The sequence below is a fragment of the Lepidochelys kempii genome, chromosome 1 (assembly GCF_965140285.1).
Source record: "Lepidochelys kempii isolate rLepKem1 chromosome 1, rLepKem1.hap1, whole genome shotgun sequence".
Lineage (NCBI taxonomy): Eukaryota > Metazoa > Chordata > Testudines > Cheloniidae > Lepidochelys > Lepidochelys kempii.
Window position 1 is genome coordinate 164032514 of NC_136380.1, and position 15016 is coordinate 164047529.

Sequence of the window (15016 nt, forward strand, 5' to 3'; positions counted from 1 at the left end):
AGGAAATCTTTTTGTGATGTAGGTGGAGGTACCGTGTTCTCATAGCAGAAAGTGGAAGCTCATTTATAAAACTACCAGACCTGCAATATCCAGAGAGTGTCCATTCCTCAAACTGTTGTGGTCAATGGAAAATTTCCAGTGACTTCAGTGAGAGCAAGAATTTCTTCAAGAGTTTAATTACGCTATTTTCTACTCTTTTCTCTTTTATTGCATTGGGGTGGCACAACAGGAAATAACGCATGTGATTCTAACCGATATTTATGTTACCACTTCTAAAACATCAAGTAAAAGGAAGTGAAATCAAGCCACTTAGACAAGTACATTTCATATTTTTAAAAGGAAACAAAATGAGCCAAGTTCATCCTTAATGAAAGATGATTAGATTCAGTGGAGTCTCACCAAGGATGCATTTGACCCCATGTTTTCTTATTTTGGCTGGCATATACACAATGCTTTTATTCAAGGAGGTGTTTGCAGCCCTATATACACTGAAACTGTAAATGGCTTTTCAAAGGATCACAGCAGAATGAAGGGCATGTAGCTATTACTCTAGATCCACAAGGATTAACTCTCAAAACAATGGTATCAGACTGCAATATCAGAATGTTTTTCCTAAGAAGCCCTGAACAGCAGTGCAAACTCTGCAAAGCCTGCTTTAAACAAACTCGTTACTGAGGGCTCTGGAAGACAAAAGCAAAATCCAAACTACATGGGTTTGATTGTAAAATACATTTTAAAACCCGTGGGCCCAATCCAATGCTTACTGAAGTCATTTGGATTCCTTCCACTGCATTCAATAGGCATTATATCAGCCCTAAGTCTTTTGGAGTGGCAGTTTATACAGATCTCCTTGCTGAAGAGCACCTGTCGCAAACCCCTTTTCCTTGGCATTCTGTTTGTTCACGTGGTCTTCAGACCGTACATTGAGAGCCATTATTCTATAGATTGATGTGCTGTGTGACCGAGATCCAGGAGGAAATCCAGGGATTTCTCAAGTGACCTCACATGAGGACATTTGTCATGGGATTTTCTAGAGAAAAAGAATCTTTGAGCTGCATTTAGTTATACGTTTTCAGAGTTCCATGTGCAGTGTAGGACTTAGAAGCTCATGCAAGCAAGGAAGCACTCCAAATTCACTATGATCTCTGTTGTACATGAACCTGTGGTTTTGTTAGTTATATTATTGTAAATTATTTTCAATAAGAAATCTGAAGATATGAAACTCGATCGTACATTATATTTTCTATCATTTAAGAAATTAATTGATCATATTTTGGGTGTGGAAGAAAGAGCTTATTTCTTTTAGTTGCATTTAATAACCCTCGTAGAGATAGCATCCTGATAGTGAAGCCCTCTTTTTATCCTCAGTATGGGTGTGTACAGCATATTATATATCAACAGTGCAAATATCTACCTGCTGCCCTGCGACTCCTCAGTTCTAACGTGAAGGGACCACTTCTTGTGGTATGAGGATTCATGGTTTCCACATCAGTTCAATTCTTGGCTTCTCTGACTAAATGACCAAAAACCGTGTCAGTGTTAGTGGTTTTTGAGTTGGGCTCTCACTTGTGTTCTAGAAATTAAACTGAAACCACAAACGCACTCCATCCAACAGTGTTCAGCTAATAACAGTGTTTTGACTCTCTAGCCCACTAGATCGAGCTACCCAAACTCTTATGATTTGGAGATTCTTCCTCCTCTTGTTTTGCATTCTGGATCTGAGTCCCATACTGCATTCCACATTGAGGTTCTAGAAGATTAAGGACCATTGGTAACCCTGGAGCAAGGGGAGATCCTCAGGCTACAGGTCCAACTTTCATTGCTCAAATGGAATGTTCACCAAATCTGCATCAAGAATAAAAATGCTTTAAGAATAGAAATAATAGTAATAGTAAAAACTAAGGAGGGAAATAGGGTGACCAGACAGCAAGTGTGAAAAATTGGGACAGGAGGTGGGGGTGGGGGTTAATAGGAGCCTATATAAGAAAAGGCCCCAAAATTGGGACTATCCCTATTAAATCAGGACATCTGGTCACCCTAGAGGGAAATGAGAGAGTTCTACTGCCATGATTTATTTTTAAAGCTATTGCACCTTGCCCACACATTTGAGTGATACCAAGCAGTCACCATCCTCTCAGTGAATGCTAGGAATAGAGCCACCCATGAATTAGATAGATGGATATACTCCATGTCAAAATTTTGAAAAGCAACTACTGATTTTGTAGTACCTTTTGTAGGCCTTTGGGTACCCACCTTGAGCCACCTTCTGAAAATCAGGCCTTTTTGTTGTGGCCCAAAAACACCAAAAAGTGCTAGTCACTTTTGAAATTCTTGGCCTTCAAGTCTGTAGAAAACTTCCTAATTAAAACAGTATTTCCATACAAGCAAGGGAGCGCTCTGAATTCACTGATCTCTGTCATACATGAACCTGTGGTTTTGTTAGTTATATTATTGTTAATTATTTTCAATAAGAAATCCCAAGACATGAAACTCAAATCATAGAAAATATAATGTATGATCAAGAAATTAATTTAACATAAGCAGAGGTGTGGGAGAAAGGAACAAAACACCATGGTGTTTTTTTCAAAGCTGTACCAAACACACAGAGTTCAATCTATATGGATACAAAAGCCAGCCTTTCCATACTGTTACCTTTTGTGCTGTCATCATGTATAAGTCATGCAGCAGGAAGAAGAGGATCCTGATTTGATGCTGTGGGGAAAGGTTTCCTCATGGTTTCGAGGGTTGCTGGGGGGAAAATCACAGCTATTAGAGTCAAATTCTGTTCCCAATTACTCCAGGGTAACTCCATTAAAACAGTGGATTTGCTCTTCATCTACGTGCTGTACGTGAGGGTAAAACTTGACCCAGTAGGTGGAAAGTAATTCAGTGGTTGTAAATTATGAATCAAGGGTATTTTTCCTCCCCCTAAAGATTTTATTTTCAAGTTCCCTCTCACTCTTGGGTCTGCATTTTGAATGCTCAGCACTCTTCTGCTTGTAGGAAACCTTGTACCTCTCTGTACGTTGGCCAATGTATGATCAGCTTTTTAAGTGATATGAAGGGCACTTTCTTAACGATGATTGGACATCTCAGCCACATGGTATCCCATCCATCTATTCAAAATGCAGTTTTCTGTCAGGATTAAAGTTTAAACTAACTTCATGTTAAGGGAAACTCTCATAATGAAGTGTTCCATTTACTTCATCATAATGCCAAATACTGTGCTGCACAGTGTAAGGCAAACTGCACTGTACATGTATACCGCAGAGAAGAAAAGGAAAGAAATTATTACATTGATTTATGTAGTGCACATTGCTATACCGTCTGGGACATCAGATAAGAAGCTGCTGGCTGCATTGGGGGTGCAGGGTCAGGGTCTAATCTTCTGCATGGAAAGCAAGGTTAGTAATCACTGTGCTACTGAGCTATTCTAAATTAACTAATCTACCTCACAGATGTATGGCGGGTATTTTTGGAAGGGAGGACAGTAGGTTCTAGAAAAGAGGTGAAATCTCATTCTGCTTAAGAGAGCCTGACAACTAATAACAGGCCTGATCCAACACCCCTTAGAAGTCAGTGGAAGGACTCTGACTTTAGTGAGGCCAAATAATGTCAGTCAATGGGTGTTAGTGTATTTAGGGTCCATTCTGATTTGGAGCCTCTATAGTCCAGGTGAAGCCCTTGAGGAAATACAGATAATGACACTATCCTGGCTATACTAGCATTTGTTGTAAACAAAATGAAAGGGCATTATTTCCTCTGCCAGAGCCCTTACTGGGGGCCAGCAAAAAGTTAGTAGCAGATGGAATAGTAAATTATTATGTGTTTGACTACAAAGGAAACTCAAACCTTTTCTTGCAGGATGCACCCAGTTCACAGCTGCCATCCGCTTCAATTTAGCACATCTCCAAACCTGCAATTAACTCTCTTGAGCGTTTCACTTTGTGGAAAAGGAGCAAACGCAGACAATGCCATAAGGAGTGCACATGGAAGAAAAAGCAGGCAAATCCAGCATGGAAAACAAGGTAAATGATCCCTTTAACCATTCTTTCCTTTTGTTAAGGTAGTCCCCAGCAATCCAATCACGGCATTAAACCCTTCCTTTAAAAGAACTGTGATAATAACTTTTTGCAGTGGTTCCAGGCAACTAGGCATTGACATGCTCTTTCATCTTAAGTCTACTTGAACGACAGCATTCCTCTGCTTTATTTAGCAATAAAGGTTCATTTGTGTGATATCAGGTAAATTTTTTCATGAAGGTCTGGCATATCACTCAACCTCCTCCCTGACAGTCACCTCCACTGCACTCTATGTGAAACACAGCTGCTAAGACCCTCTTCCTTGGCCATTACTCTGACCTCATCCCTGTCTCTTTGAATCTTTCCATGGGTTTCCCACTTTCTGCTGCACCAAGATCAAGTTTTGTGTCCTCAGCTTCAAGACCCTTCACAACTTTTCCCTTCCCTACTTCTCTGCTCTTTTCTCTTTATCATGGCGCCTGATCCTTACGAAAGCAATAATGCCAACTTCAATTTCCTGATTACCAACTTCTCCCACAACCATCTTGGACCTTTCTTCCATGCTGCCTGTGCATAGAACATCCTCCCTGAAGTAGTGCTTAAGGCCTTCCTTTTCTCCCTTTGAATCCCTCCTCAACACCAATTTCTACTTCAGTGCCTACGTAAAATTTGCCATCTAACAATGGCTAGGTAGAAGGCCAGTTAGAGTAGTTAAGTATGAAAATTTTGAAAGGCACCTATGGGAGTTAGGTGCCCAATTCCCAATTAAATTCACTGGGTGTGTTTGAATGGTATGTTATCCATTCCTAAAAAAATTTCCCCCAGCCTTTATTTATTTATCATTTATTTGATAAAATGTAACCCCCAAAATGATCTGCCAGTTATAAAATTCTTATGTCTATTAGTAGCCTGCTAGCTGTCAAGGGAAGGAGAAAACTTGGGGATAAATGTTTATATATAAACATCGAGGTACCCATTGGAAGCGGTCAACATATTTCAATTGATTTTTTTTAAGGAATGTTAATTTTTTTGGAAATTTTCTGTTTCTCCATCACCCCCATCTCCTCCCAAAAAGTCCTTCTGTAGCAAGCCAAAGCTAAAAGGATTTAAAATATATATTTATATGTTTTTTGATACCCAGATAAACTACATTACAGAAGAATACTTGTGGCACCTTAGAGACTAACCAATTTATTTGAGCATGAGCTTTCGTGAAGTGAGCTGTAGCTCACGAAAGCTCATGCTCAAATAAATTGGTTAGTCTCTAAGGTGCCACAAGTACTCCTTTTCTTTTGCGAATACAGACTAACACGGCTGTTACTCTGAAACATTACAGAAGAATGTAGGCCCGAATCCTGCAAACACGTATACATGTGATTCAGAAGAATGATTTTACTGGGAGCACTTATGGAGTAAGATGTTACTTAGGAACAGTTACACATGCTTAACTTTATTCAAGTGAGCAGTCCTCTGACTGCTCACATGAGTAAAGTTAAGTATTTCAAAATCCTTTAGACGTTACCTGTGCTTAAATTTACACACATTGAGTCCCGTTGACTTCATTGGGACTACTCTCATTCATAAAGTTAAGCATGTGTGTAACTGTTTGCAGGTTGGTGGCCTTCAGTGATGAAGCTTCTGGGTACAATCCTTGCTGACAACTCATTGTGGGTAGTTGTTACAGACACATCAATTTATAATAGAATATATTTTTCTTTCCCCTCCATGCCTCCCAAACCAAACCGTGCTTGTGCAAATGTTGGTGCTGAATTTAAGGGGTGAACTATGCCACTAGATTAGAATCTGTTCAAGTCAAAAATAGCCAAGATAATTTGCAAAGAGGAGAAGAAAAAAATGAGAACTTTTTTACAGACTCATTATCCATTTGCATTATGTGTTGTTGCTTCTGTAGCATGTAAGTTCTACATATTCAATTGAATAGTTCAGGGATCCTTAAGGGAGAGACTGGAGTCTAACCCTTGTCCATAATATTTGGGAAAGAATTCTTAACCCTGTCTTATTGATATTAGTGACAGGCAAACTTCACAATGCTCTGAGGCTTTATATGAGCCCTGTAAGTACTGACAACTTTGGAATCAGATTTTTTGAAATTTAGTTCCTGCTGCCCCCCAGTTGGGGTGTACATTTGGCTCTCTTCATACACTGGCAGGAGTCAAAAAGAAAACCAGTGTCACCTTTTCAAAATGTTTTATTGAAAATAAATAATAACATATGTGAAAAGATCCACAAATGCTAGAGGATAAGTATCATAATAACAGAATAATGGTACTCAGCCTCAGCATAGCTGCGTAGATTTGTGTAATATTCTCTTGTAGTAAATAAGTGCGGAAGGGGTTAATATCTGCCCAAATTGAACAGAAAACGGAGCTGTGTAATTTATACATATCATGCCATCCATTTGTGGGGAAAATATCTTTCCAGTTGTTGGCAGAGGGCATGGCTAGAAACACCCACCGACAAGGGTGGGGGAAAATGAGGATGCTGTTAGGGGAGATAACGCTATATGTGAGGCAATATCTGCAGTTCAGGACTACGGTGTGTAAAAATGTGCAGTAAGCTTTACTGAGCCACTTACCATCCGAGATGAGAGCCAGATGACCTGCTCCTCCCACACCCACGCAATTCACTGGTAACTCTTGTTGTCGAGGCAGCCCCTGAAAAGTTTATATTATGCATCAACTTGCTACGGTATTAATTTTCTGTTTCATATTTCATGCTTTGCAATGTTATATGGCTTTTCCAGGTTACAATGGCCCATTGACATGTCTAGCCATTCCAATAATTCAATAAAAACATTCTGACGTAAGGTTTCTAATTCTTTAACTCAATGGCATCTGGCTTATAAGCATGATGAGGTTTAGTGTTTACACTGGTGGCTTTTCCATTTAAAAGTCAGAGGAAATCTACAGGTCTCATTCTAATATTGTGCTTGGTGGGAGAGGACTAAGAGAAAAGCCGGAACATTTAAGCCTGTATGTCTCCTTCCAGCAAAGAGGTAAACAAAATGAGAGTTAAAAAGGATAAAATGTCTCAAAAGCAGCAGATATGGGCAGCTTTTCATCAATCCTGTCTCCCACCCCCACCCTCCTTCCCTTCACAAAATCCAAAGGAAGCCTTGCCACATGATAGCGGGGCTGGAAGAAGTCGTGTTAGGGTGCATTGTCCATTCCTTGCCGACAGCTGTGGGAGGGGGAATGATGTCCAGGTATAGTAGGGACAGAAAGTGGCAGCATGTCTCCTGAGACAACTCTGTCACCAGGTGTAAGGGGAATCGGAAAAAACAGAATGGAAAGGCTTCCTTAAGCAAGGTTCAAAATTTGTTCAGAAGCACGTGCTTTTAGGAACATAAGATGTAAACTAGAAGTGAGCCCCAGGGACGCTGAATCCAGCCCTCTACCATCACAAGCAGCCCCCTCATACAATTGCACTCATAAATTTGTCCAGTGCAGGGACATAGACACAGGTGGGCTGGGGTGGCCACAGCCACACACTTAGCATCCAGGCCCACCTGAATAGGGGCTGGAGCTCCCTGAATCCACAAGCTGGGAGGGGGTGAGTCATCCCAGGAGGGGCAGGTCTGGGTGGGGCTAGTGCTGGGGCTGGAGACTGAGGCAGCAGCACGTGGCACTGGCTGGAGAGGGACACAGCCAGCCAGGCAGATGGACACCAAGCTGAAGTCAGCCAAAGCTCAAGCCCTGGAGGGGTCCCCCTCTGCCCCATGGTGCACCCCGCAGCCTGTGTGCCCCGGGCAGCCTCATCTTCTTGTGTCTGCTAAGCAGTAAGGGCCGGCTGGAGGGGCTGGGGAGAGGTGCCACCCCCCGCCCCATCCATCCTGTTCCCCTGCCACCTTGTCGTTGCCCACCCACCTGAAAGTCGAGGCCCACCCAGTTTTCCTGTCCTGGCTAGGCCACTGATCCAGCTCTCTCTTCAAACTAATTAAGTACTGTAGTTTTCCCTGACAACTCCTATAGGGAGGCTGTTCCAGAAACTCACCCCTCTGGTAGTTAGAAACCTTCTAATTTCCAGCCTGAATTTGTTCATGGCCAGTTTATATCCACTTGTTCTTGGTGCTGACACTGTCCATTAGCTTAAGTAGCACTTCGCCCTCTCTGTTATTTACCCCCTGATGTATTCGGAGAGAAATCACATCACATCCCAGCCTTCATTTTGCTAGACTAAACAAGCCAAGCTCTTCCAGTCTCCTCTCATAGGATAGGCCCTCCATTCCCCTGAACATGCTCTTCTCTGTACTTGCTCCAGTTTAAATTAATCTTTCTTGAACGTAGGTGATCAGAGTTTTGTAGACAGTATTCCAAATATGGTCTTACTAATGTCTTGTACAATGACATCAATACTTCTCTATCTCTACTGGAAATGCCTTGCCTGACGCATCCTGGGATCACATTTCCCTTTTTTACAGGTGCATCACATTGGTGGCTCATAATCATCCTATGATGGACCCACACACCCAGATCTCTCTCCTCCTCTGTCACTTCCAACTGATGAGCCCCCAGCTTGTAGCAGAAATTCTTATGATTAGACCCTAAATGGATGACTTTGCACTTTGTACTATTGAATTTCATCCCATTTCTATCACGCCCCAGTCTTAAAAGTCATCCAGCTCTTCCTGTGTAATATTCCAGTCCTCCTCTGTACTGACAATGCCTCCCAACTTTGTATCATCAGCACATTTCACTAGCCCACTCCTGCTTTTTGTGCCAGGGTTATTAATAAAAATATTGAATAAAATTAGTCCCAAGACCAGTCCTTGTGGAACTCCATGGGTAACCTCTCTCCAGTCCGATAATTCATCTTTCAGCACAACCCATTGCCTTCCCCTTGGTTAGCTAATTCTTTCTTCATCTTACAATTTTTGTACTGATTCCCATCTTCTCTAATGTAACTAATAATTTCCCATGTGGTACTGTCATATGCTTTACTGAAATCCACATCTATTAGATCTACTGCATTTCTCTAATCTAAAAAATCAGTTATTTTCTCAAAGAAGGAAATCAGGTTAGTTTGGCATGATCTACTTTTGGTAAACCCATGGCACATTATTTCCCGTTTACCATTTACTGTACCTCTATGGATTTAATTGTTCTTTCCTTCACAATTTGCTGTAAAGCCTTGCAAAATGCTGAGGTCAGACTAACAGGTCTGTAATTGCCTGGATCACTTCTCCACTCCTTTTTTAAACATAGGTCTAATGTTAGTTATTCTCCAGTCATATGGTACTACCCCCAAATAGGTAGTTTATTTGAAAAATCCTTGCTACTGGATTAGCAATCTTATGTGCCACATCTTTCAGTTTTCTGGGATGGAAATGATCTGATCCCTCCAAGTTGAGAGCATTAAACTCTTTACGGTTTTCTTCTACCTCAGATGTGGCAACTTCTATTTCTAGACACACATTTCTATCAACCTTCATGCCTTCGTGCACATGGTCCATATTTATCATCCTTATTGAAAACCGAGGCACAATATTTATTTAGTTTTAGGCCATACCTGGATTACCTTCAAAGTCATCCATGCCACATAGCAGGCCAACCTCACTCTTCCTAATTATTTATATAACTTTAAAAACCCTCCTGTTTATTTAATTTCCTTAGCAAGAGCTAATTCAGCTTGACTTTTAGCAATTCTCACGTTAGTCTTAAGTTTTCTAACCTGCATGGTGTAGTTTCCTTTGCTGATCAAGCCCTTTTTCCATTCTTTGTAGGCTCTCTGCTTATTCCTAATTACCTTTTTGAGGTGGTTATTCATGCAGCTTGGTCTGAAGCCTTTCCCTACTTATTTATACTTCTCTGTGTTGAGCCAAACCTTACTGAGGGGTGCCCATGACTAATTAGCACACCAAATATCACACATCTGAGAGGATGGGCCCTTGCTTTTCACTGTAGCAACAGGATGTGTCTAATACGCAGACTATACCCAAGGGCCCAATAAGTGCTGTATGTTGTGTGTCTGGAAGACCTCAAGGGATTAAAGTGATTCTAAATTGAAAGGAGGGTGAAAACTGAGAGCCTGATGTCACTGGAGAAAAGAAACCCTTTTGTTTATGTACAATTGGTCACTTGTAGGGCAGATGGAAAAAATGTGGGCCTCCCTACATTGTTGTGTCAAACCTCAAACTGGAAACCTGACCTTGAGACTCCTCCTGAGACAGACCGGTGTAATCCCCAAATCATTCTGCTTGGGTATCTCAGCAGCTTGTGGCTTTCTGCAGCTGGGTGATGATTTGCCATTGGTTACTATGATCTTCAAGGAAACAATTAGTTTCAACAGAGAGATTGGGCACTCTAAGGGTACGTCTATACTGGGATAAAAAAACCCACGGCTGGCTCAGGTCATCTTACAGGGCTCTGGCTCCAGGCTGAAAATTGCTGTGTAGATATTCGGGCCCCACAAGCCTGAGTTAGCTGACCCAGGACAGTCGCAGGTTTTGTTTCCTTGTGTAGATGTACCCTAAGAGAAAAATACTGTTGATGTGGGCATTTTCACATATTCACATAATTCATCTAATGAGGTCATGTTCCTAATTTAGCCTTTGAATGAAATTCTGAAAGCAAGAAGGATTTGCCTTTAAAATCTCAACTGTTTAGTTTCACCCTGTGACTTCTTTACTTTTTCAAAATTTGGAAACCCCACTGGAGTTTGAAGAGGACATGTTCACCTTTAGCCTAGAGTCAGATTTCAGAGTATTTAGACATGTACAATGTCGAGACCTATTTACCTGAAGTCATGTTCCAGCTAATGACGCTAGCTAATGGGGTCATGTTCCTCAGTCAGCTGTGGGAAATAAATTCTTTAACATCATTAGACCTTTGACCCCTGCCCAATACACCATATACCAAATTGAACAAATGACTACTGGCACATTAATTTGCTCTTTCATAGTGTCATGTGGCCACTTGATAATTTGCTTCATGATGTGTCAGTTTCCAGAATTAAGTATGATATTGCCTAAATGTTAAAAAGCTGTTATTAGAAAGCAAAGGACCCAAGATAATAGTCCTATGATTGTTATGCAGAACTTTATTTAGAAGAGGCAGAGTCCAGATTTTAAAAAATCTAGGAGACCAATTTTAATTAGACAGCAGCCCATAGTAATATTTTCATAAACTCCTTGGGGCAGGGATTGTTGCTGTGAGAAATGCTTCATTATCTTCCTTTATTTGTACATTGCCAGATAACCTGGCAATAAATAATGACATATATAACTATAGCTATAGCATTTCCATTACGTTTTACCTAACACCACTACAAAACGATACCTCAACACATTCAGAATTTCTGCTAAGAATTGCCAGGTGTAACCCATCTTTGTTAGTATTAATGGAGAGCTTCCTTAACTGGCATAACACAGGCCTGGGAATATAGTAGTTAATTCTTCAATTTAAGTTTAGAATGGGCCTGAAAAACAACATTCAAATCTGGGTTCCAGTGTGCTGTTCTGTGATCCCTTCCCTAAAGTTCAAAGTGTGTGGATGTTAGCAAAGCATTTTCAGATGCTGTTTTGTAGCAGAGAAGAAACTGCAGTGGCAGGATACATGTTGAAACACTTCGTTTTTTCTCTTGCATCATCTGCAGTAATTCTGAGGCGTTAAAACCAGCCCAGTTGTTGCTTCTCACATAGCATAGTTATGCCATGGCTGGCGTGGCAAACGACTGAGGTGAAGGCATTAACATAGCTCGCATTCAGCATGCAGTGGCACTTTGTCCCTAGTGCTATGCCCACAGTCTGGCTGGCCGTTATAGCATATGCTATGGCTACCTGAGTATCTAGCTGCCTGGGTGTCTGGGAGCTTTCCCATCCCTTTGATTATTAGAACAAGGGAAATAAAAAGTGGCTTTAGTTATACCTTAAGACTGGAATCATTGCTGTGTTTTATAGCATTGAGTTACTAAGGCTCCTGGTGGAAGCTTCTCTTACTTGGTGATCTAGACAATGGGTTAGAAGCAAGAGCCAGTCAAAGTGGACAAAACTGATTTTTTCCCCCCACTTTCTGTAAAAGTAAGTTGGTCCAAGCATTGCCCTCCACAGCCCTCCAGAATTTCCATGCATTGATTTCACTAGAAAAACATGGATCCCCTTGGTAAGAACTTCCTAAAAGAAATGCACATCCGATTTTGAAATGACTTTATCAAATAGAACTGAGCTAAATCATAACAAATAACTTATTCAACCAATTTTGCCTTGAATCTTGCATGTCCCTTCAATGCCTGTGAACAGATTGTGGCTTTCTTGTGTTTCTTATCAAAATAATAATTTAAAACTTATTTTTGTGGCTTGTTTGGCCAAATTGTGAGGTGTGTTGCTGTATATGATTGGCTGAATAAGCCCCATGATACTGTGGCTGTTCTCTAATTAGCTGAGCTTAATCCTCACCACCAGGTTTCTGGTGAAAAGGCTTGTGGAAAGTGAATCTGGAATTTGCTTTTCATGAGTGTTCAGATGCGGTAAGCGTAAACCACATTTTCCAATGGGCATTCATAGAGTAAAATCCATTTGGATGAATGTTCATGGAAAGGGAACACAAAAAAGGAGAAAATATTGGAAACATGAAAGTGAATTTGTTTTAAAAAATTAGGATAGGTGCTGGAAGTCAGGGTACTGGGAGTACAGCAGCACCCCCTGGCTTAACATGGTTTCCATCATAGGCAGGGTTTACCTTACAGTTTGATCCAATGGTTTTCAGCACCCGCACTATAAAAATTGTTCCAGCACCACTGAAAATTAGAACAAATATCGGAGGAAGTATTTTTGCATTATTCATCTAGCTCTATTATTAAGTAATTTGGACTCTAAATATTTGGCCAGCCTTTGTGTTTAATGGATTATAGAGGGGGGAAATACCTAGCGTCCACATCCCAATCCCAGCGTTCTTGCAGGACCCATCTGAGCTCCCTCTGCTGGTTCAGACATAGCAATTACCAACCTGATGCTGTTCCCAGCTCTGTGTTGAAACTTATATCATCACTCACACTCAGGCACCAAGCAAGGAAATAAGCCGACAGCACCATGTAAATTGCAGCTGCTTTAGAAACACAAGAGATAAGTCAATGTTAGCCAAATGGAAAGGACAAAGTCAATGGGGGAAAGCGATTTTATTTTCACACAACAAAATTAGTGTAGGGAAAAATCCAAAAGTATTGAAAGTATTGAAAGTATGGGTTTGTTATTATGTTATGGAGATATGATTCAGGTGGGGGAATCCTTATTCCTGTGTGGAGCCCAATGGATGTCAGAGGGGTTTTAGGGTCTGTGTGCATGAGTCCAATTGCAGTACTGTGGACTTAGATTGTCAGCTCTTCAGGGGAGGAACTTTGTGTTCCTATGTGTTTGTGCAACACCCAGTTCAATGGGCCATGACCCAAATAGGGGTCTCCTGTACCTACTGCAATACAAAATAATAATGACATCACAAATGTGTACCACTTTTTCTTCAGGCTACACTTTTAACTGTGTTTGTCACGTATGATGTGCAGGACAATACTCTTTCTGATGTGTTGTGTGAATTGGTTCATTTCCTCTATTGTTACTGGTTCCTTGGCAAATGTTTAATAGCTTAAAAAACCTGTTGAGCTCCAAGCTTCTGTACAGGTGTGAGGTATCATATTGATTTGCATTGAAGTGCAAAAAGGTAGTTGTCCAGTATTCAGAAGAGGTGAGAAAGGAGACAATAGCTGGCATAACAGTCACTTCATTGTTCTGACATAAGTAGCTTCCCCCCCACCCTCTCCGTACTGTTCTAACCAGAGTCAGACCAGCATGGGCTGGGCTATTCTGTTTGTAAAGGAGCTCCACTGTTTTAGACAGAAATTTAGAATATTGTGTTCTTTGATCAATCTCTTATTCACTATATCCTAAAAACTGATGAGTCTTTACTCAGTTTTCACTCCAGTAGAACTCCTTCTGAAGTCAATGGGAGCTTTGCCTGGGAAAGGACTACAGGATTTGGCCCTTTGGCAGTAACTTACAGTCTTTGTTGCCAGCTTATACAGACTGACTTCCTTCAACAAGCCCTTTGTTCCAGATTCTATAGGTTGAAATTCATAATCTCTTCTTTTAATTTTTACACTGCAGATTTTTATCCCTTTATATTCTTCTTCAACAGCTAGTAGACTTTTCCTACAGCTGATTCCTAAGGTTTTAAATGATGACATATGCGTCCTCCTTTAGCAGCCGACTAATACCAGGGTTTGAATTACTATTGAATAAGCAGCAATGAAATCTCTATCAAAATAATCGGTAGTTCCAAAAACCACAAACAACAAAACAAGCAGAGTTGTACTAAATCAGCAAGACCATTTCCAGAATGAGGGGCTGTGAGTCACTTTTTTTCCCTCCCTCTGCAAAATCTACTCTGTTTCTCAGCCTAGGGGAGGGCAGGTGGAGTGGAGAGGGCATTGCTTAGAAAGTTTTGGGTTTTTTTTAAAGTCGACATCACTCAAATCATGTGATCGGCACAGACCAATTGAAACAGGTTGTGGAAAGGGGAACAGTTAAATTTGTAATTTTGGTTGTGTGAAACACTTCTTTGGGCCTCATAAACAACCACAGAACCACAAGTTGGGTACAGAGGCAGTCACACAAGAGCGGGTCCGGGATATTGGTCAGCAGACAGGGCAAATCGTTTTGACTGCAAACCACAGAGTTTCGTAGAGTGGTAAGCATCATCAAACCACAACTGATCCGCTATTTTTTTTTTAACAATTTCAGTGTTTGTTTTAGAAAAAGAATCTTATTATCTGGCTTATGTTGCTTCAAAGGCACTAAGATAAAATAGAAAGCAATGGCTAGGAGGAGGGTTATAACAATGACCATTCTTACTTTTTCACTTCCCAAGGTGAAAGAAATAACATATTCCCCCACTTTAAAGAAAGAATAAGTTTTAAAGAGGAAACTATGGCTTCAAACAGCGTATTTGAGTCATTTCCTTCTTACCAACAGTGCTTCATGAGAGGTA

General features: G+C 40.8%; 1 protein-coding gene across 6 annotated transcripts in view; it reads left to right on the forward strand.

The window, feature by feature from the left end:
- Positions 1-14518: 14518 nt before the first annotated feature.
- The window catches only part of RUNX1 (RUNX family transcription factor 1), a 210648-nt gene continuing 210150 nt past the window's right edge, over positions 14519-15016 (forward strand). For 3 of the 6 annotated variants that reach the window (XM_073361398.1, XM_073361365.1, XM_073361383.1), the window contains exons 1-2: positions 14519-14716; positions 14897-15013. In XM_073361398.1, the coding sequence (XP_073217499.1) occupies positions 14956-15013 (58 nt within the window). In that variant the 5' untranslated portion in view covers positions 14519-14716; positions 14897-14955. Of the gene's footprint in view, positions 14717-14896; positions 15014-15016 lie in introns of those variants that run through there. The other 3 variants (XM_073361366.1, XM_073361391.1, XM_073361367.1) reach the window with 2 other exon arrangements.